This window comes from Ursus americanus, chromosome 14, assembly GCF_024610735.1.
Source record: "Ursus americanus isolate L20-20 chromosome 14, mUrsAme1.1.p, whole genome shotgun sequence".
NCBI lineage: Eukaryota > Metazoa > Chordata > Mammalia > Carnivora > Ursidae > Ursus > Ursus americanus.
In genome coordinates, this window is record NC_142140.1 from 64968110 (window position 1) to 64990082 (window position 21973).

A 21973-nucleotide genomic window follows, 5' to 3' on the forward strand; every position below is an offset into this window, starting at 1 on the left:
TGCCCCTACTGTCAAACCTGGGCACCCAGAGGGCCACAGCCACGCTAGAGAAGGACAGCGGGTAAGGCAGTGACTGAGCCCACCTTTCCATAGTGGAACATAGAGCTACACCGGGTACGTAACAGAACCTAAGAAGTGCAGCGTCCAGGGACTGGAGGGAAAATGGTTTCTTCCCTTTCTTAAACTGGCCTCTTTGGGACCTTATCTCCCCCCTCCCCCCGCCCCCAGAAATTCTTTACTTCATTGTCCCCAATATGTTTTCAAAAGAACCTGAGACCTGGAGAAGACCGGTTGGTACCCCGCAGGGCAGGTTTGGGGGTAGTGAGTGAAGGGAAGGCCAGTAGGGCATTGAGGCCTGCAGACGCGCGAGAGCAGAAAAGCTGCAGTGGTCCCCATCAGGCAGCAGGTGGCGCTGTGGGAGCTGTGGCCGGCGGGGACCAGGCTGCTCAAGCCCAGGAGAGTCAGGTGCAGGTGGGAGGGAAGCCAGCTCTACACCAGGTGACATTGGGTGTGACGTCGACATCTAAGGGTCTCGTTTCCACGTTTGCAATAAGTCAGATGTTGAAGGACAGAGGGCCATACCTCTCAGTGGGCCTTAGAAACGGATTATAATCCTTTCCCTTCTTTTTTTTTCCTATGCTCCCTTATTTATTATATTGGCCTTTTAAATGTGCCGGAGGGGACGTGCTGAGTCCGATGCAGGGGAGGGGGGTTGCAGTTCGGGAGCAGAATGCACCCCAGTGTGCCCCCTGGGGAGGCCCCCACCCGTCTAGTGGGAACAATCTCAGGGTCGGGAGGAGGAGGGGCTTCAATGCAGTAGGAATTTGGCCAGCGCACAGGCACAGCAGGGGAGAGCCTTACATCTGTGATGGCCTTCTTCGCCTTCTCCTCCGCATTCCTTGCGTCCCTGCTGGCGTCTTCCACCTCGCTCTGGAGCTGCGTCAGGTCGGTCTCCAGCTTCTTCTTGGTGTGGATGAGGCTGGTGTTCTAGGGCAGGAGGAGCGGTGTTCCCGGGCTTGCCTCGGGCCGGGTCTTGCCCCCCACCCCCACCCCACCTGCCCGCCCCTCACCTGGGTGTGCAGCAGCTGCACTCTCTCGTTGGCATCCAGGAGCTCCTGCTCGGCGAGCTTTCGAGCCCTCTCCGTCTGCTCCAGAGACGCCCGCAGCTCCTCGACCTCGGCCTGCAGCAGGTTGGCTCTGCGCTCCACCATGGCCAGCTGCTCCTTCAGGTCCTCCTGGCCACGGAGGGCGTCATCCAGGTGGAGCTGGGTGTCCTAGCCAGACAAGCGAGGAGAAGTCGGGTTGGCGTGGGGGCGGGAGGGCCGCGAGTCTAGCCCGCGTCTCTGAGTGTTTGCGGGCGGGAGAGGTGTCCCCGCCCAGGAGCCGTCCCAGACCTTCAGCTGCCCCTGGACGCTGCGGAGGTGCTTGACGGTCTCTGCGGCCTGGCGGTTGGCGTGGCTCAGCTGGATCTCAATCTCGTTCAGGTCGCCCTCCATCTTCTTCTTGATCCTGATGGCCTCGTTCCGGCTGCGCACTTCGGCGTCCAGGGCGCTCTGCATGGTCTCTACTGTTCGCTGGTAGTTCCTCTTCAGCTGCTCGATCTCTTCGTCCTTCTCTGCGATCTTTCTGTCGATTTCTGATTTCACCTGCGTCAGTTCAAGCTGGATTCGGAGGATCTTGGCCTCTTCATGCTCAAGGGCGGCCTTTAGAGAACAAAGCAAAACAGAAATGGTGCCAATGAAGGGACAGAGCCTGCTACACCACCACCCTTTGTGGGGATAAAGCTTCAGTGGGCTATTCATACCTCTAACTCTACAATATTCAAAACGATCTTAAAAAATCCCTGATTTACCTTAAGGGCAAAAATAACATCTCTTGCATTGCTGTTTGTTTTTTATTTTACTATCACATAATAATCACATTTAAATCATCCTATTTCCTAGGAGCATAAAGCACCTTATGGATACTTTAAATTCATCCACGGTTTTGTAAAATCTCATTTCTAGACCTCTTTTAATGGAATGCTTTTTCTTCAGTTAAGTCCAAGATACCCCACAGGTGTGATTTCATGCCATTGGATAGGAAAGGAGCCGGCCGCCTCCGGAGTGTGGCTTGACAGAGACAGAAGGCAGGAAAGCTGACACAGAGGGAGGCCAGCTAGCACCTCTCCCCGCCTTGCGCTGGGCTGCAGCTCCGTCTGAGTGGGGAGGCTGCGCCCAACCCCCTCCCGCGGCAGCCTGCTCGCATTCTGCTCACCTCTGCTTCCTCAAGAGCCAGCTGGATATCTGCCTTTTCCAGCTCGATCTGCTTTCTTGATTTCTCCAGTTCGTGGATGGTTTTACCATTCTCCGCAATTTGTTCGGTGAGGTCGGCGATCTCCTCTGCGAAGACACAAGTTCGGGTTGCATTTGAAGGCCTCTGCCCAGGTTTCCAACATGCTAAACACTTACTGAGTGCTTTGTAACTAGTTCACCGCCCTTCTAAGGTGGCTGTTTCTGAGAGAAAACATTGTGTCCAGGCAGAGGCTCTGTAGTCCCCCCCTCTCGTCTGCCGGGCACCGTCCGCGCATGCATGCCCGAGCCACGTGCAGGGATTTGCGTCCCGAAGCCATGCCCGCTCCGGCAACAGTGCCAAGGGGGAGGTCAGGCTGCCTCAAACTGCTTACGCTCCAGATTCTTATTTTCTCGTTTCACAGTTTCGAGTTGATCTAAGGCTTCCTCGTAGGCATTTTTCAGCTTGAAGAGCTCGGTGCTCAAGGAGCGGGACTCCTTCAGAGATGCCTCCAGCTCTGCCTGGCTCTCTTCACACTTGGTCTTCCATTCGGCCAGCACCTGGAACACGGGCAGGGGAGGAGTGCCCTTGATTAGCTCTGCTCCAAGCTCCTAACTGAGCATAAGCATTAAGAGAAATACTCCCAGAACTGGGGCAACCCTCGGCAGCGTCTCTTGCCTGGTGCCGTGATCTTGATGATTTCAGGAGCCCAGATTTCATTCCATAAATTTACTCAAGATCAGTAACATATCAGCAACAGTTGCCATCTCTCAAAAGCACGTGGATCCTCTGAGAAGGCAGTCTCTGGGCCTGACTGCCCTTTTCTTAACATGAGAATGAATGGCCCTGCCTTTCTAAATTTTTCCTTAAAACGTTGGTTCAAATCAACCTTAATGTCATACTGAAAGGGAGGCTTTCAGAGAGTCTCTCAATGGGACCCAAGTTAGATTCCCACATGTCAGCCACCCAGACAGACCAGCAGTGCAGGGAAACAAAAATATTTGGAACTGAACACATGCTAGCAATTGGTTTGTCTCTGCTAACAGTGCTTGAAAGGGACCTCCACCCCCATCCCATGCCCGTTTCATTTTACACACAAGGAAACAACCGCCCCGTGAAGCTCAGGACTTGCCCAAGGCCACACGGCTGGTGGGGCAGAGGCAGGACTGGGACCCAGTCTCCTCCTTCCATGACTACTGGGAGCGCCGTTCAGCTTGCATGGAGCTGACCCCGCACCTTGTCAAAGTTCCTCTGCTTCTTGTCCAGAGCGGCGGCCAGAGAGTTGGCTCTTTCAACATCAACCATCAGATCCTCGACCTCCCCTTGCAGCCTCTGTTTGGTCTTCTCCAGGGAAGCACACTTAGCATTCACGGCCTCAACCTGTTCCTCTGAATCTTGGAGGCGCTGAGCGAGTTTTTTCCTTAAGGAATATGAAAGAGAAGCAGACGCTATTCAAATCTCAGTCCTCTCGAACATCACTGTTCATCAAGTTGGAGTCACTCATCTGTGTGACTCAAATACTCATTTACTTTCTTAAGCCCGGGAGAACTTCCTGTCTGCCAAAAACCAGTGATCGATAACCTGCCTTGTCTCTAACTGAGATCAAAGTTGTTTGTCTTAATGAAGTGTGTTAATGCCAGGTCCCTCTCACCGCGCACGCACAGCACTGCATTAAGAGACGGAGGAGGTGGGGAAACACCTCGTAATGTAACAAAACCATTCCCAAGTAGCTCTAACCCACTGCCCTCTATCATCTCATCATCTGAGTCCTCTTGTTCTTCTACAGGCAAGTGGACTTGCATACTTGGCCTCCTCCAGCTCCTCCGTGCGCTGGATGGCGTCCGTCTCGTATTTGGTCCTCCACTGGGCCACCTCGCTGTTGGCCTTGGACAGCGCCCTCTGAAGCTCGGCCTTGGACTCCTGCTCCTCCTCATACTGTTCCCGCAGCAGGTCACAGTCGTGGCGGGAGGACTGCAGGGCGTGGGCCAGGGCGTTCTTGGCCTGTGGGAGTCAAGAAAGAGGAGAACCCCAATGGATGAGCGTTTCGGTGACATGTGCATGATATAGTCCAAGCATGTTCCTGCTATCATCACCTACTGAATAAAGTTGCCCTGTTCTACATTGAAAAGAATGGTAAGACCAGGTGGTAACTGAAGGTTAGACCAAGAAAGCAGTCCCTCAAATGACCTACCTTGCTTTCTTCCTCTAACTGCCTCTTGAGCTCTTCTATTTGCTGGGTAAATGCTTGTTTGCTCCTGGAAAGTTGGGACACTATGCTTTCCTTTTCTTCCAGTTGACGACTCAGCTCCCCTGTGTCCAGAAGGAAATATTTTCATTTTATTCATGCACTTACCCATTCATCAAGTTCCTACTGTGTGTAAGGCACCGTCCTAAGATCCAGGGAGAGAGTAAATGACAGGGTTGGTCCTTTCTTGGGGGAGAAGGGAGGTGTCCATGAAAAAGAAACCAAAGACACAACTGATAGGGTATTGTTATAAACTATTAGAAGCTTGGAGTGACTTTTGTTGGTAAAACCCATCAGGAACAGCTGTAAATTTAAACATTACCATCTAAAAACACCCATCAGACCTTCCAGGGGCTGGTGTGTCCAGCTGCTTGTTGATTTGTCATTAAGAGAAACAGTGCCTTCCTTAGGACTTTCAGCTCATAATTTGAAGTTAGACTCTTGGGTAAATGTGGTGGGTTCATGTTTATATGCAAGAGGAAAAAGGTGGAGGGAGAGACCTTATGACTCCAGAGATGAATCCCCAAGATGATTATAGAGGGGGCAACTAAATCACTTTTCTTCGCTATCTTGGTTGTGGCTGCCAGCAAGGGATTGATTGATTCACTGGGATGATGGGTTGGCAGACCAGGGCTGGGCGGGGCCACGTTTTCTAGGTGAAAGCCCCAGATAATGTTCCCTTATGTTTCTCCTACACACCAGGAGCCTATCCAAATTGGCTGTGTTTCTTTATCTATTATCTAAAACACTTGATTGCAGACCACGAATCTGAATTTTTGTGCAGCAAGAAATAGAAAAGCCTTGGGAATTCGTTTCTAGTATCGTTTCTGCCATTTAGATTCTTTTCAATGCAAAGTATTATCGATGTTAAAGAGCTTGAACCAAGTGATATTCTGACTCCCCTCTTGTTCCGATCTGCTTTTCTCGCTCATGTTTTTACTGAACTCTCAAGTTCCCTCCTTCACGATATTTTGAATGACTCTTTCTTGAGTTATTCTGATTGCTTCTCTCCGAAAATATGCTTTCCTAGAGATTCTCCCCCACACAGGGCTGCCCTTTGAGGTTGACCAGTTGTCCCCCCCACTGGAGGTGACCACGAGGTGTGGCCCCTCTCATCCCATCGCTCACCAGCCTCCGTCTGCAGACGGGACTTCTGTGTTGCCAGCTCACTCATGCTCCTCTGAATCTCCTCATTCTTGCCCCTGGCCTCGCTCAACTGATCCTCCAGAGTTCGGCATATTTTCTCCAGATTGGCCTAAAGGATTGAGAAGGGGGAGAACATTAAGTCCGTATTCAGACTGGAACGACCCAGAGGTATCTCTCCTCAAAAGCACTGGGCCACATCCTGCCCGAGCACCTTGGATTTCGACACGCTCTCCACGTTGCTGGACAGATCGTCAATCTCCAGCTTGAACTCGCTCTTCTCCTTCTCCAGCTTCTGCTTGACTCTCTGCAGGTTGTCGATCTGCTCCCCAAGCTCAGCCATGCTGTCTGCATGCTTCTTCCTCAAGGTGGCCAGCATGGCTTCATGCTGTAAGGTGGCCTCTTCCAGGTCCCGGCGCATTTTCTGGAACTCAGCCTCCCGCTTCTTGTTCAGCTCGATCTGGGTGGAGGTGACTCCTCCCGCCTCTTCTAGCCTCTCACTCAGCTCCTCCAGTTCCCGGGCATAGTCGCTGCGCTGTTTCTCTGTCTTTGCACGGGTCGCCCGCTCTGCCTCAATCTCCTCTTCCAGTTCCTCAATCCGAGCCTGTGGAGGGCGACCATTCACCATGGGCAGTAGTTCCCCGGGGTGACTCACTCTGAACATCAAGTACAAGCTAGTTTCCATTCTCTTTAAACAAACCAATGGTTGGGATTCTCCCAGGGGAATAGGACTGTTGTTAATTTCCTTTACAATGAATGTGTCCTGCCCCAACATGGTCGTTACCCCTGCAGTGACCAACCTAGGACATTGTCCATTCAACTAAATGTTGACCCCCCCCCAATACCTTCATTATGTATTTTATTTTAAGTTATGGAAAAATTGTTCATCTCTGCTATGTCAGCCGAGCAGAAAGTAAAGTGATGAGGCAGGCAGACCCATGGTCCTGCCCACTTGCTTGAAATGGCTTACAGCAAATGGCACCCAGCCCACATTCAAGACCTTCATGCGAAAGAAAAATGTGGGACACCTCCTACCTGTAGCTCTTTGATCTTCTTCTGAAACTGGAGGCCCAGAGTCTGCTCATCTTCCACTTTGCTTTGCAGCTGACTGTATTCAAAATCCTTCCTGTGAAGGGAAATGCAGAATGTGTGAAGACAGAATAGCCAGAGACTCGGAAGATTGAAATCAGTGGCTTTAGGACATACTTCTTGAGTCTTTCATCCAGCTGCTGCTTGTCGTTCTCCAGATCTAATATGGACTCTTGGGCAAGCTTCAAGTCTCCCTCGAGCTTCCTTTTGTTCCTTTCCAGATCAACACGGAGCTTCTTTTCTTGTTCTAGGGAGCTTTCCAGCTGAAAAGGGCACCGTATCCTTTTGAGAACAAATGCTTTGCACCCAAGGGTTCCTGAGGGTCTCTTCCCACCCTGAAGTTCTAGAACTCCCGTTAGCATTATTTACTTACATCATCGACTTGCTGTTCCAGTTTGCTCTTGATTTTGCTCAAAGAATTGACTTTGTCTTCTTCAGCTTGGAGGTCATCCAGGGCCTGCTGGTGGGCCTCTTGGAGGGCCTTCTTCTCCCTGGTCAGCTTTGCAATGGTTTCGTCCAACCCTGCGAGTTCCTCGGTAAGGTTTTTAACCTAAGAAGAGGCCACAAGCAAATTATAAGAAGAAATAAAGTCTGGTTCGCAATGACTACATGAAACTGGAGAGACCCGCGGAGAGAGTACCTTATTCTCCGTGGCATGCTTCTCCTTTTCAACCTTGGCCAGGGTCAGCTCAAGGTCGTCAATGTCTTTCTTAAGCTCTGAACACTCGTCCTCCAGTTTCCTCTTCTTGGCCGTCAGCTCAGCATTGATCTCCTCCTCATCCTCTGCTCTCTCAGTCACCTCCTTGATCTTGGCCTCCAGCTGGAATTTGGCTTTGATCAGCTGGTCACACCTCTCCTCTGCATCCAACAAGTTTTCACTTTCCTTTAAAAAACAAAAAAGAATCACTATTTCCTTTAATGAGATAAGGTTTGTTACATTCCATCACCTTGGTATAAATGAAGTCCTTTAGAAAGCATCCCAACTGCAAAGCAAAAACCCCACCCCAAATCCAGTCTTTCTAAATAATCAAATCTATAAGCAAAGGTAAACAATCCTAAACACATACGGCTTGTACTTGGAGCTGCAGGTCATTCTTCTCTTGTACTAGAGTCACCAGTTTTTCCTCCAGTTCCTTCCTTTTCGCCTCTGACTTGGCGAGCTCATCTTTGGTCTTCTGAAACTCTTCCTTCATGGTGGCCATCTCCTTCTCGGTCTCCGCGCTCTTGAGGAGTGGCTTGATCTTGAAGAAGAGTTTCATCCAGGGCCAGTGCTTGACATTCATGAAGGCGCGGATGTTGTACTGGATGCAGAAGATGGACTCCCTGAAAACAAAATATGGGTTATTTCCAGGAGAGACCCTCCACTCCCCCCAGAGAGCTCATATTTGAATAGAGACCCTGCTCGACCTTCTCTGCACCATCTTCTGGAATTCCACACGCATGAGGAACCCTCTGCACACCGCTTGCGTCCGGGTGATCAGTTTGGCCAGGCGGTCATCCCGCATTTCCTCCAGGGTTCCCAGCAAGCCAGCCTTAAAGAACACCTTCCAGGGGAGAAGGATGATATGAGTCCCTGTGATGAAGAAGTCCAGAAGGGACTGCAGGCCAGCATCTATCAGAACTGAGGCATTACCTTGGTATGTCCAAATTTGTACTGAGTATGGTCAATGTCAATGGAAGCCAGTAGCTTCTCACAAGCTTTCTTGCTGTCAATGAACTGTCCCTCAGGGATGGCACTGGCATTCAGCACTCGGTATCTGCCATTGTAGACACAGAAACAATCACAGACTATTAGCAAAGACGTTAACCTTAGAGACCAACTAGTTTAGGCTCTCTTCTATCTAACAGGCAAGAAGGCCAGGGTCCAGAGAGGGAAAGAAACTTGTCCATCATCACACTGCTAGGTGGTGGCATGGAATCTAAGCCTCCTGACGCTTAGGAATGGTCTTTTCCTCCGTACCATATATCAGACATGCTCTTGAGAAAACATGGGAGAAAGAAATATGTATACCTTGGCCGGGAGGTAGGTCAATCATTTTACATGAGAGTCCACAACTGCTCTGTTGAAGTGGGCCTTTTCATACCAGTATTTTTCCTTCTCAAATTCCAGCATCTATACACCGCAGCAAGCAGCATATAAAACGTTTTTATCACACACCTTTGTTTAAAATCCCCATAGAGAATCCTGTTTGGGAACCCCTTCCTGCAGATGCGGATGCCCTCCAGCACCCCGTTACACCGCAGCTGGTGCAGGACAAGGCTGTGTTCCATAGCCCCTGAGAAGAGAAGCAAGAGACACCAGCTTCACGCGGGATTTCCCAGAAACTGAGCACCGCCTACGGCAAGCATCAGCAGGGCTCTTACCTGGGGTTTTGGTCTCATTGGGAATTATACAGCGCACAAAGTGAGGATGAGTCGTTCTTAAATTTGACATCAGCTTGTTCAGGTTTTCCTAAAAGATGAAATTTGACAGTCTGCTGTAGGCTTACAAAGACGGAGATATACTGTGATGAAAAATAAGATCTATATTTTCAACATATCATGAATTCTAACGAATGAAATTATTTAACTCTTTAATAGCTCAATGACCAGAGGTACACGCAAATAATGATATAATGGTCTTTTGCCTCATGGTGAGCCAGAGACTAACCACGTACAAAATGCTCTCTGAAACCAATTCCAGAAATGTGTCTGGCTCTGCTGGGAGCTTGAGATGCTATTGGCTGTGTCCCTCAGGCAAGTGGGAAAGTTTGTGCCGAGGACTCATCCCCCAGGCCAGCCAACCCTACTACCTGCAACACAAAATAACTGAATTCTGGACCAACGTTTGTTAAACCTCATTTATATATTACATATATTTATATAGTTATTATATATTATATATTCATATATGTAAATTTTATTATACTGCTGTTCAGCCTCACTAAGTAACAGCAGATTAAGACCACATTACTATTCTTGAATAAACCAAGGTCAGAATCTCTACATTGCTCATTCTGAGATCTCTTAAACCAATTACAAGCAAATAAACCTGTATTTTTCTTACCCTGAAAAGGGCAGAGACAGTCTGGAAAGAAGAACCCTTCTTCTTGGCAACTTTCTTCTTTCCGCTGTCAGCTGAAAGATAAAGATGGCGTGCGCTGTTATCGGATCCCCAGGGGTTTTTCAGCCCTGTGAACTGAGTGGCAGGAGAAAGCATGAATACAAGGCAGTCTGTGGAGTCTTACCATCCGCTGTCGCGAAGGTGGCGTAGAGGTGCGCCAGGAGCCTGTTGGAGGACTTCTGGTACAGCCCCACCACGGTCTCGTTCAGCGGGTCCTTGTTCTTCTCCAGCCAGCCCGAGACACTGTAGTCCACGGTGCCCGCGTAGTGGATCAGCGAGAAGTGCGCTTCGGCCCTGCCTTTGACCACCTTAGGCTTCTGGAAGTTGCTGGACTTGCCCAGGTGCTGATCGTACAGCTTGTTCTTGAAGGAGGTGTCTGTGGCCTTGGGGAACATGCACTCCTCTTCCAGGATGGAGAAGATGCCCATGGGCTGGATGAAAGCAAAGCAAAATGCATACAGGGTAAATACGAGCTGCAGGATGAGCCAGAGTTTACGAGAAGAGGTTACTGAGTGGACAGATCAGGAGACCTTCTCGATGAGCTCGATGCAGGCGGCCAGGTCCATCCCGAAGTCGATGAACGTCCACTCGATGCCCTCCTTCTTGTACTCCTCCTGCTCCAGCACGAACATGTGGTGGTTGAAGAACTGTTGCAGCTTCTCGTTGGTGAAGTTGATGCACAGCTGCTCCAGGCTGTTATACTAATACCGAAACACAGTGTTCACACGCCAAGTCAGACTTCCTTCAAAATCAAAGACCCATCAACCTTCCTCCTCTTTGCCTCAGGCTCTGCCAGCTCATTTATTCCTTCAGATATGGGCACGTTCTTCAAGGTCTAGCCCAGATCTCGTCTCTTCCTTGGAGACTTCTCTGAACGTCCAGCTAGAAGGTGTTTCTCTGTCTCCTGCGTCCCTGTGGTCGGGGACTCTCCTATGCATTGACCACGGTCTGCCTTATTTTATAGTTACTCTTCTGTGTACCGTATATACCTTCCGTTTTCCTCTATAAACTACAAACTCATCTTTCGTTCGCCGGCATGTCCTGTGTCTGGCACACATAAAATATATGCTCTTAAGAATGGCCATATGCTTCTAACCCAGAACCAGCAGGGTATTTATGTAAAGATGGAGTGATTGGCTTATCAGATTCTCAATATGCCTGCCTCTTCCTATGTCAATGATTGCATTTGAGTTCTTTCTTTTATCCAATTAACAATGTCCTTTATAAAATGCCACTTGTGCCATGTCTTCTGCTCTCTTGAAATTATACAACCCCCCTCCCTGCAAGGTGCTTCTCTTCTGCCTGATCTGCCCTACGATTTCCTACACGATGTGATGCTCTGACATGTTGCTCACCTTGACATCTTCCTATGGGATCATGATGACCAATCCCTCCCCACAAGAAAACACGGAACTAGGGAACCCAGACCTCAAAGATCTCAAATCCTGCGATGTCCAAAACACCGATGAAGTGTTGTCTTGGCAGCTTTGTATCCAGTTGTTGGTTGATGCGAGTGACCATCCACAAGAACAGCTTTTCATAAACTGATTTGGAAAGGGCATTCACGGCATGGTGAACCTGTTGGGGGAAAGATCACTGGAGTCAGAAGGCAGTGGCCATCGGGAGCCTGTGTCTCTTGCAGCCTCGAAGCAGTCGCTCACCTGATCCACGGTTTGACCTTTGGTAACGTACTCATTCCCGACTTTCACCCTGGGGAAGCACAAAGCTTTCAGGAGGTCCGACGAGTTCAGGCCCATCAGATAGGCCGTTTTGTCGGCCACTGCCAAGAGAAGAAAGACGATCACAAAGGGGTACCCCTGATATTTCATGCAGATATTTCAAAGCTTGGCGAAGCTTGTCTCAGCTGTTTTTACATCCCTTATCTTTAAACTGCTTGTATGTGGCCAGTGGAAGCTAAGTCACTCCGAGAACACGATAGGTTTTATGGGAAAGCAGGACTGGGTTCGGAAAGCCCTGGTCATGTCTCATTGCCTTTGAAACAGGCCCATCCCAGTGATTCAGCAAATGGGGCTGGTAATGCTAGAAATCGGAGCCTGGGAGAGGATTCATTGCTTTCAAAAGACGCACCAAATGGTCTCTACTGACCACCCACCCAGCTCTGGTGAATAGCCCGTTGTGGTTATTTCGTACCTTCGGTGCCGTCCGGCTCTGCCTGCTCCTCCCGCTGCTTCTGCTTGAACTTCATGTTCCCATAATGCATCACAGCCCCCGTGAGCTTGTAGAGCCCAGACTTCTCTTCTGGGGTGAAGCCCAGGATGTCAATGGCGCTCTGACATTTGAAGAGCAGCATGTTAGTCGGTTGACCCTAGCGATGGAGGGGAAGCACCCCGCACCTTCCTCTTCGTTCTACTTACATCTGTAGCCAATAGCTCCTCCGCATCGTCAATGCTGGCCACCAGGATTTCACCCTGGCTGATGAACGGGTAGTCGTAAGGGTTGGTTGTAATAAGCAGCAGCTCTGAAGCGAGAAATTTCAAATAAAGAGGTCACATGGATACAAAGGAAACACCCAGCCAGTGAATCTGAGCTCCTAGATTCTGGGCTGAGACTTTCACTGCTGGAGCCCAAATTGAATTTAGAGTGAGAGATTGCTTTCCTGCAGCCTGCCCATGCCACGTGGATTAAGAGCCCCAGAGAGAACATTTAGGTTCTCTTGCTTTGCACGTGAATGGCGCATATCAGTGTAGGTTGGGGAAATTTAATATGGAAAGCTGGCTGAGTGAGTGTGGGTCAGAAGAGGAGCCCACACTGAGGGAAAGCACAGGTGCTCTGGTATCATCACAGCCTTTCCCAAAACCTGTTGAAGGGCTGCAGCCTGTTTCCAGGCTTTGGGACCAGAAGGCGGAGCAAGCCGCACCAGAGAGCAAAGCAGACCGCGTGCACATAGGCCTGTGTTGGGTGGGGGACTGGGGACTGTTGGTCTGGTGGGAGGCTGCTTCCTGCTTCAGAACACTAGGGGGCGCTGAAGGACAATTAAATGCTTGGCTGTTCAGGTTTTCATGAACCCTTACTGAATTCAGTCGTGGTTTAATCTTGCTCCTGCCCAGGGGATTCAGTTTCTTCCAAATTGGCACATCGCTGTCAAAAATAGCCCCCTCCCACTTCTAAAACAAACTTCCGCCGTGGGCTGCCGAGTCACCTATGTGCAGGCAGGTGCAACTCTCCTTGGTCCAGTGACGTCAGGGCCCAAATGCCTCACCTATGAGCTCAGGCTTCTTGTTGGAAAGGATCTGGTAGAAGATGTGGTAGCTTCTCTCAGCCTTCAGCTGGAAGGTCACTCTTGATTTTTCCAGCAGATCTATGGACACAAACACGGCACTGTTTTCCAAACTGCCCCACCCACCCTGAGATGCCATCTGCTCTGTAGCCGACTTACAAGTTTCAATATCCGCAGAGGCCAGCTTCCCAGTGGTTCCAAAGTGGATTCGGATGAACTTGCCCTGTGGGGGGAAAGGAACACCAGTGTCTACGTGGCTCCAAGTGCTCTTGCTAGTCTGCTGGGCAACGTGAACAGGAGCTTTCTTCCCCTACCTAAAATTCAGTGTGTCTTCCTTCTTCTCCCTTCTCTGCCCAGTGCGACGTGTCCCTTGCTTCCATGCCCTTCGCTCCACCATTCCTCCAATTCCCCAACCCCATCCCCTCGTAAAGTAACAGAGTGACTTTTTTCAAGATGCAAATCAAACCATATCACTTCTCGGCTTGCAGAATCCTTCAGGAACTTCCTGAATAGAATCCACCCCTATTCTCATGGCCTCCACGCTCCTACATGACCAGACCTCCGTCTACCCGCCTCCTGCCCACCTTACTGCCGCCATGCAAACTCTCCCAGATCCCTTGACTACACGTGGCCCTTCCCCACCTCAGAGAGTGTGTGCTTGTTCTTCCCTTTGTCCCTCCTCGTCCTGCAGATCTTGGGGTTCATAGGCCACCCTAGATGCCTTTTTTGCCAACTGTGTCTAAAGGAGACCCAGCCTGCAGTTACTCCCTGTTTATTGAGCTTTTCATGAAGTTGTCTCGCTGCTGTGTTGTGTTTCATTCCGTCATTGGCTAACCCCCCGCCCCGGCCTGCAGCCTCCGTGAGGACAGGAAACTCACCAGTCTTTAGGGCCCCAGAGAAACCCCAGCGGAACTGAACTCAGACTCACAAAGCGGGAGGAGTTGTCGTTCCTCACGGTCTTGGCGTTCCCGAAGGCCTCCAGCAAGGGGTTGGCACTGATGATTTGATCTTCCAGTGTCCCCTAAGGCAAGACATCAGGGGAGGAGGCAGCCACGAATGACACTGGGAAATGCTCCCCAGCTCTGCCGCCTGCCCGCCCTTGCTGCCTGGCAGTCCATGGCAGAGCCCGTCCCCGTCCCCCTGGCTTTCCGGGACAAGTCCCAGTCAAATCCTCCGCAAGGCTCAGCTGAAACGCTTCCGTCCTTTTGTGACATTTGGGCGTCCGTGGGTGTCTTGCTGTAAAATCCCCTTAATGCTTCAGTGAGTTGGGTGTCTGCGTTCACTTCCTACCGGTTGTAACCTCTCTGTTTGAAAAGCAGGTACTGCTACAGTTCTCTTAAGTGGGTACATGTGATTCTGCCACAAAAGAACAAGCTCTCTGAGCTGCTCCCAAAATGACCTTCCTTAGTTAACCCTCAGAGCCTTGCTTTTTAGGAAATCAGAGGATCTGGTCCTGGAAGATCTACCACACCCTGGGTTGTCGGCAGTAACTGGCGCCCTCAGGACTTCAAGTCCTGACCTGCCCTCGCCCCTCGCTGTGAAGATAACACCAAGGTCGGAGATGGAAACAGCACTCTTTTCCCTTCCCTATACCTTCATTTTGGAGTCCTTCTTCTTGGCGAGGTCTCCAGTGGCTGCAATTGTTGCAAAGTACTGGATGACCCGTTTGGTGTTCACAGTCTTCCCTGCCCCGGATTCTCCGCTATTCGGAGTGATCAGAAGAGAGAGGGAGAGAGAAACGTGTCCCATTAGTATAAACACCCTCCCCGAGATGTCCCACAGAGGCCTGGACGTACTGCAAGCCACATCAGACACACACCTACCAAACAAATGTGAGAAACTACTTGGAGAGGCAGAGGCCCAAGGGAGACCCCCTCAGAGCTGAGCTGCCCTGGCAGTGGGTGATTCCAGGTTTCAAGCCTTATATATACCCTCCTGTGTGTGCATCCCCATCTCCGTCTTTTCATCACAGACTCTGCTCTAAGTACTTTTTTTTTTAAAGAGGGAGGAGGGGCAGAGGGAGAGAGAGAACCTCAAGCAGACTCCCCGCTGAGTGCGGAGCCCCACGAAGGCCTCGATCTCACGACCCTGAGATCATGCCCTGAGCTGCAATTAAGAGGCTGACGCTTCACCGAGTCACCCAGGCGCCCCTGCTCTAAGTACTTTCTAATCGACAGAATTGAGCAAACAGCATCTTTGCCTCCTGCCTTGGAGACAGAGAGCCACAGCTTCGAAGCTGCTCGAGGTCTTGGATACTCACGTGATCAGAATGGACTGGTTCTCACGATCTGCCAAAGGAAGAACGAAGCAGAGGTGACAGCAGTATGAAGAGCTTCCCCAGCCCTCCGCCCTTTGTCAAGTAGTCACGGTTCCCTACACTGGGCCTTCCTCCCAACAGCATTTTGTGTGGCCCTGGGGCAGCTGGAAGAGCCTCCTTCTTGACAGTGACACTCCGAGGTGAAGCTTCTGCTTCAAACCAACCAGTCAGTGGCTTTGCATCCCACTGGGTTGAACCGTGTGAAATTATCAATCTTCATCTTCACCCCCCCCACCACCAAAATGTCGGTTTCATATGGTTTAACCAATGCTTACATTCAATCCAGATTTCCTAGCAGAGCCTGCAAGGCCCTAGAAGATCTGGCCTCTTCCAGCCTCTTTAACTACCCCTACCCTCCACCCCTTGTGCGGAGGGCACATGCCAGCCAGCAGCCCCAGCGCCGGCCCTCCACGGCAGGCCCCCCCCCCAGAGACTCACCCGTCAGCATGAACTGGTAGGCGTTGTCGGAGATGGAGAAGATGTGGGGCGGGGCCTCCTGGCGCTTCTTGCCTCGGTAGCCTTCCACCACCTCGGGGTTGTACACCGGCAGCCACTTGTAGGGGTTCACGGTGACGCAGAAGAGACCCGAGTAGGTCTGTGGGAGTGGAAAAAAACGCATGCACGCGTGTGCATGTGTAAAACCCTTTGTCTCTGTTATTCTGTCTCTTTACGCTGAACTTGTAAAGGAGGGATGGATTTCTCTTTAGAGTTGAGGCACGGAGATGCAGAGGGGACCAGCCGGCCCTCCTGCGACTAGCAGGTGACCCTGCCCAGCCCCAGACCTCAGCTGGCTCTCCTGCCTCACTCCCTGATCCCCACTTCTGGCCTCTCTTCTTCCTAATCCCCCCTTCCGCCCTCATCCCCTGCCTTTCCCCTTCCCCTCCTTCTTCTTTTCCTCCTGTCTCCCCTCTTTTGTTCGACAGCTTCGTCACCCCCTGGTCACCCCCACTGCACCGACCGCCCCGGGGACCCTGGGCACTGACGTAGATCATCCAGGACGTGTAGCGGTCCTTGAGGTTGTACAGCACGGCCGGCTCGTTCAGGTGCGTCAGCATGGCCATGTCCTCGATCCGGTCGAACTTGGGGGGGTTCATCGCATACACGTCCTCTGGTTTGACCACGAGGGTCTGTGTGGGAAGAGGTACGGTGACTACCTAGTGTCCTCTGTGTGTCTTGCCCCATTTTCATTTTTTGTCTGTTTCCCACGAAGAGCCTGAATCCCGAGGAGCAAGCCCTGGGAAAAAAGCCCTCGGACAGCGGGAGAAGACAGGGCTGGGGGGCGGCTCACGGGGGCGCCGAGAGTGTGTGATTGTCTCTGTCACTCAGGGATTTTGCCGTTTTTCTCTAAACAGCGCTCCCATCTCTGGGCAAGTTGGGTGGGAAACCTGCCTTCTCCTACCTTCAAGCAGGATTAATTTAAACCACCCCATGCAACTAGCCCCCCTTGTGATGGGTCTGGACCGTCTGGCTTCCACCTCCCCTACTGCTTTGCAGACCCACTCTCAGCCCTGACATCTGATGGGTACAGAGAGCCCTCCTCCAGGAGCCTCAGGGGCTGGTGGCCTCAAAGGGTGATTCTCACAGCCTGCTTTCTTCACACCCAACCCAATGACACTATGTCTTCCTCCAGATTTTCTTTTTCTTCTTTTAAGCTTTTTTTTTTTTAAACTTTTCTCGGAACATTTCCAGATTCTTCTAGTCTCGATTCCAGAAACTAGTGAAGTCCAGGATTTCACTACCGTGTTCTGGGCCCGAATGTAGTAGGCTGCGTGGCTCATGGCCTTGATGAAATAGGAGGTTGCCATTTCACATGGAGCCTGTGGTCCACTAGGATCCCTTACCCACTTTTCCTTACTTCCTAAGCTAGACGGCTACTGCTAGAAGAGGTAGGGAAACCCAGGCTACCAAAGGAGAGTGTTTTACTGAAGGGGGTCTTCTCGCTGTTGGACTCCCAGCCCCACACCCTTGCGATGCCCCTAAAGTGACGTGAACATTGGCAAAGGCTCCTTCCTGAACACGGAGTGCTTTGAGTGGCCACAACTGGGTTCTTCTTCTACCCTGCAACCCGAGGCCAGCGTTCACTCTGCCATCTCCGAGGCCACCTGGGAAGCCAAGGCAGGGAAGCCATGCGAGGCATCCAGGTGGCAGAGCCGCATCTGGAAGTGGCAGGAGTGGGAAGGTGCACAGGCTCAGGGACCCTGCGGGGCAGCCAGAGGGTATGCGCGAGGCTTACCCGGTTGTCTTCAGTTTCCACCGTGACCTTCCCATCGTGGCTACTCTTAATTCTCCCCTTGGCGTATTCCTCCTTTGAGTCGACCACAAAGCAGTAGGTCTTGGCATCAAAGGGCTGGTTCTGAGCCTCGATCCTCTCCTTTTCCGACTTCCGGAGGAAAGGAGCGGCAATGCCGAACACTTCCATTTCGGTGTCGCTACTCATGGTGCCGCTGGAAGGCAGACGGGCAGGTGAGCCCCGTAGCCACAGCACCGGCTCCAGGCCCGTGTCCCCGCCTGCTCTGCCTGCCTGCAGCGGCCCCATGAGGCCCAGGGGCCGGCCGCCCTCCATCCCCTGGGGCTCCACCCACGGGACCCAAGTGCTACAAAAATCACATGTGCACATATTTGCCCCGTGGCTTTTCTGTGCAAAGGGCATGGAACACAGGTGATCCAAGGTTTGGATCTGATGGTGAAGCTCCTGGGACCTCACTCTCCTGTTCTGCAAAATCCCGCGGTTGCCGAGGAAAGCTTTACAAGGAAACACCATAAAAAAAAAATAACTGTTCTTCAAAGAGAGTGTGCAAAGTGGCAAACAGCTAAGGAATTTTTGGACTATTCTGATTCAGGGTGGCTACCTCCTCACACAAGGAAACCAGCTTTGGCTTCCTTTAGCGGCTCAGACTAGAAGCAGCATTGGATGCCAGCATCTGTCTGGAAGGTTCCTCTCCTGCCTAAGTTGTGCTTGTCTGAGCTCTCTTAGACTCCGAGCCTTCAAGGCCATTGGGAGGTGGGAGGAACGGGGACCCTCGGATTACCTGGAGACTTCCAACAGCCCAGGGACCTGCTCTGCTTTCTCACCTGAATGGTCACACCCGCAGGATGGCAGCACAAAGCAGCAGCCGTGGAAAAACCAGACCTGCAATAAATATGCAAAAGGCAGAGTCAGGATACAGGGGAGTGTCCGGTGCAGCTTGGAGACCCCCTTTGATGGGATAACTACATTACATAAGGACCAAGGCTGATAACTGAAAGAGAGCCTTGCCCCAGAGGCAATCTGGAGGAGCAGATGGGACACGACCCACAGGTAAGCCACTAAGGCAGGAAAAACCCCAGCTGCCCCCAAATCTGGCCCCGACCGGCAGTGCCTCCCAGGTAGAACCGGGCAGTAAGGTCAGAATCCCCGGTAAGAAGCTTGTGGTTCCAGCCAGGGTGAGGTCTCCTAGTCTTTGGTGGACAGAAGTCTCTGACAGTGGGTCATTGCTGCACAGCCAGAGTGGTCTTGAGGGGATGGGGCACTGGACAGGCACACAGCCCAGGGGGGCCAGGAGAGGGCAGGGGAAGGCACGGAGTCCCTCCAGCCCTCTGCTCAGATCGGAGCAGCCAAGGGAGAACAGCAGTTCACTGTGGATAGGCCGCGGTCCATGGCGCACGCAGACAGATCTTACCCAAGACGGGACCCAAAGATGAGGTCACGGGGAGAGTGGAGTGGGGGCAGGAGGGCCTGAAGGACCCTCGCTTCAGTGGGGTGCTGGAGGCAGAGAGGGGGGGATGGCCATTTGGGCCAGAGAGATCCAGCCCCACATCTAAGTGATTCTTACTTACCAAAGCCAGGCAGGGCCATGCACTGCATGCCCGGCCCCACCAAGCCAGCGTCCTCCGAGGCACAGAGACAGAAAACACGAGAGGGGCGCTGTGACTTACCTCCGCCCAGGAGAGAGGAGCTACGGAGGGGCTGCGGCCGCCTGGGCTTTTATAGGCCCCCCGGCAACCCCACTGGCTCATTCCTTCTCTATATTTGGAAAGAGAGTGACCGACACCACAAGCTGAGAAGGAGCTCCTTCCTCACGTTTTTGGTCGTTGCCAAGGGAAAGGTATATATAGAAATGAGCAGGATCCATAACCATTTTCCAGCTGCAGAAGTGGGAAGTTTGAGATGCCTTTCTCTGGACTTGGGGCTGGCACTGCCTCGCTCGCTGTGCTGGGAGCAGCCTTCTGGCTGCTGAGGGCCTGATCCTGCAGGCGGCTGGGGCTTCGCAGCCAGTGTGAGCTGGGCCGCGGGTACAGGGCATGGTCCGTCCCAGCACACGGCACAGTGAATGCAACCCAGGAGGAAAAGTTAAAATCCCTGGGGGGCGGTGAGCAAGACTGTTGTCCTAACACAGGGTTACGACAGGGCTGTGTGAGCGTGCAACGGTGCCAGGAACAATAGCAACAACAACACTGATAATAATAATGCCGCCTCCTCCTCCCCGTTTACCATGTAACTTTCTGTCTTATTTGTGTCATGATTAATTTAATCCGTTTCGAACCCCCAGTAGGACCGACAAGTACATGAGTGCCAGGGAGTTATTCCGGCAGTGTTCTCAGCAACAGCTGCTTGAGAGCCGGCTGTATTAAGATATATTACCAACCAGGGAGGAACAGCTGCCGGCCTGGGTGGGGGGCAAGGGGGAGCGGTGGGGCCCATAGGGAGAGGGAGGGTCAGGGTGCTGTCTGACCCATGTGGTTGTTTCCAAATCGAGATTGGAAAAATAAAACCCCAAAACAAGAGTAAGGGTAGATTTGAAGCTTTTGCCCATTCTCGTTCTACCTTTTTGTTTGTTTCTTTTCCCTCCCCCTGTTTTTTTTCCCTGGCCACACCCTTGGGAGGGTGGCCGGGTGGGCATCCTGTGGTTAACTGTGGCCAGACCTGTGGGTCAGCGTTCCCACTTGAGACCCTGGGGCCGCAGTCCCCGGATGGAGGGACACTAAGGAAACACCCACTGGATGCTGGTCCGTGCGTGGGGCACTTCAAGAAGGTACAAAGAAAATGAAATGTAGCCTTACTCGGAATAGTTTATACTCTAAATAATGAGTCCATTGTTTTCAAAATTCAGGCAATTTCAGATGGATAGTAACGTATTTGTGAGTGGTTGCCAGGGCAGAAAGTTGCTACCCTGCCTGCCTGCCCCTCCAGCCTGCTGGGATGGCTGTGTTTCCCCGCTCTCCTCCTCCTCCTTCTTCCTCTTTCTCTTAAAGATTCTATTTATTTAGTTATTTGAGAGAGAGAGAGATAGTGAGAGAGAGCCAAGCCTGGGGGCGGGGGAGGGGTAAGGCAGAGGGAGAAGCAGACTCTCTGCTGAGCCAGGAGCTGGATGTGGGACTCAGTCCTAGGACTCTGGGATCATGCCCTGAGCTGAGGACAGACGCTTAACTGATGGAGCCACCCAGGCACCCTTTTCCCTGCTCCTTCTCTTCCAGTTTGGACTAGGACACCCTCCTCATGCAGGGAGGGAGCACTGCTGCTCCTGGTCTCCGTCCATGCTCCAAAATACAGTGGTCTCGCTGGAGCCTGTCCTGCCTGCTCGGTGACACGTCAGTCCAAATCCCTATGCTGTCAGTTGGCCATCTCCTCGGGAGGCCTGGTTAGGACCGTGTCCCCTGGGAGCAGGGGTGTTAGCAAGCACAAGGGGCCAAGCACCAGTGAGAGGGGCCCCGGCTGCCTCTGGTCGTGGGTAGGGAGGGCAGGCCGTGCTGGGGTGGTCCTTGCCGTTCCTTCTCAAGCACTGAGAGTGGTTGGGAGGGACTTTGTGGAACCCGTGTGCCCATCTCTCTGTCCAACCATATCCACACCCAGGAAATGGAGGGCACATATTCGGTACAGAATTCCTTTGAGTGTCTTGTAAAAGAGCACTTGTCACATGGCCACGCTCGACACCAGCTCTGAAATGTCAATGGCGTCCGACCTCCATTTCTCCAGAATCACCAGCCTCTCTCCCTTCTCTCCATCACATTCGTGGTTATAGGGTCTGGAGTGTCACCTGAACGGCTGGACAGGCCATTTGCTAACCAAGCTCCGTCTGCATGTGAGGACATGGAAGGAGGGGCCAGGGGCTCACCCAAGGCCCGAAGGGAGAGGATCCCAGGTGGGGATGGATTCTGCTCTCCAAAAGAAACCCCCAGGAAGACAGAAGAAAGGACAAGAACAACCTCCAAAGCGAAATACAGCTTAAAAACTAGACATCAGGAATCAAAAGATCCGGTTCTCTGAAAATGTGTCTTCAGGAGAGGGAAGCATCCCTTGTAAATTGCTTGGGGGGGGGGTGGGCTTGGGCCTTACTTCTCGGAGCCTCTGTGTTCCCACCTGTAAAATGGGGACAAGGTAGCTGCCTCCCAGACTACGTGTGTGCATTCAGCGGGATCTGAAACTGTCAGACACACCGAGCCAGGCGTGTGTAGGGCACATCGTAGACGTTTAAATCGTCTCATCTGAAGACTTCCTTGTGTCGCAGGACAGAGCGACTGGTTTTCTTGATGACCCGGAGTAAATTATAGCGACTGTTTATTGAGATGAAGAGGGGGAAAAGGACATAT

The 21973-nt window shown here is 51.9% G+C and overlaps 1 protein-coding gene and 3 long non-coding RNA genes across 4 annotated transcripts in view; 3 read left to right on the plus strand and 1 right to left on the minus strand.

The window, feature by feature from the left end:
* The window catches only part of LOC148109018 (uncharacterized), a 22747-nt gene extending 13805 nt beyond the window's left edge, over positions 1-8942 (plus strand). Inside the window, exons 2-3 of the long non-coding RNA XR_015726773.1 lie at positions 4058-4404; positions 8928-8942. This is a non-coding gene — a long non-coding RNA (uncharacterized LOC148109018). The remainder of the gene's footprint in view (positions 1-4057; positions 4405-8927) is intronic.
* The window catches only part of LOC123792079 (myosin-3), a 20104-nt gene extending 1564 nt beyond the window's left edge, over positions 1-18540 (minus strand). The window contains exons 1-35 of the mRNA XM_045797230.2: positions 18479-18540; positions 17640-17850; positions 16390-16533; positions 15845-16001; positions 15350-15377; positions 14683-14791; positions 14018-14110; positions 13249-13312; positions 13072-13170; positions 12227-12330; positions 12003-12141; positions 11513-11631; positions 11280-11429; positions 10382-10552; positions 9976-10282; positions 9795-9865; positions 9113-9200; positions 8907-9024; positions 8382-8505; positions 8156-8292; positions 7816-8071; positions 7389-7631; positions 7122-7298; positions 6866-7011; positions 6695-6785; positions 5874-6263; positions 5645-5771; positions 4463-4581; positions 4076-4272; positions 3508-3691; positions 2666-2831; positions 2257-2381; positions 1395-1703; positions 1071-1274; positions 862-987 (exon numbers count right to left, since the gene is read on the minus strand). Of these exons, the coding sequence (XP_045653186.1) occupies positions 862-987; positions 1071-1274; positions 1395-1703; positions 2257-2381; positions 2666-2831; positions 3508-3691; positions 4076-4272; positions 4463-4581; positions 5645-5771; positions 5874-6263; positions 6695-6785; positions 6866-7011; positions 7122-7298; positions 7389-7631; positions 7816-8071; positions 8156-8292; positions 8382-8505; positions 8907-9024; positions 9113-9200; positions 9795-9865; positions 9976-10282; positions 10382-10552; positions 11280-11429; positions 11513-11631; positions 12003-12141; positions 12227-12330; positions 13072-13170; positions 13249-13312; positions 14018-14110; positions 14683-14791; positions 15350-15377; positions 15845-16001; positions 16390-16533; positions 17640-17843 (5286 nt within the window). The 5' untranslated portion in view covers positions 17844-17850; positions 18479-18540. The remainder of the gene's footprint in view (positions 1-861; positions 988-1070; positions 1275-1394; positions 1704-2256; positions 2382-2665; positions 2832-3507; positions 3692-4075; positions 4273-4462; positions 4582-5644; positions 5772-5873; positions 6264-6694; positions 6786-6865; positions 7012-7121; positions 7299-7388; positions 7632-7815; positions 8072-8155; positions 8293-8381; positions 8506-8906; positions 9025-9112; positions 9201-9794; positions 9866-9975; positions 10283-10381; positions 10553-11279; positions 11430-11512; positions 11632-12002; positions 12142-12226; positions 12331-13071; positions 13171-13248; positions 13313-14017; positions 14111-14682; positions 14792-15349; positions 15378-15844; positions 16002-16389; positions 16534-17639; positions 17851-18478) is intronic.
* LOC123792080 (uncharacterized) overlaps positions 1-21973 on the plus strand; it is a 63348-nt gene that overhangs the window by 19584 nt on the left and 21791 nt on the right. The gene's annotated exons all lie outside the window — the stretch shown is intronic.
* On the plus strand, positions 16294-21697 carry LOC148109019 (uncharacterized). The gene is made up of 3 exons (XR_015726774.1): positions 16294-16449; positions 18499-18704; positions 21406-21697. It is a non-coding gene; the product is annotated as an uncharacterized LOC148109019 (long non-coding RNA).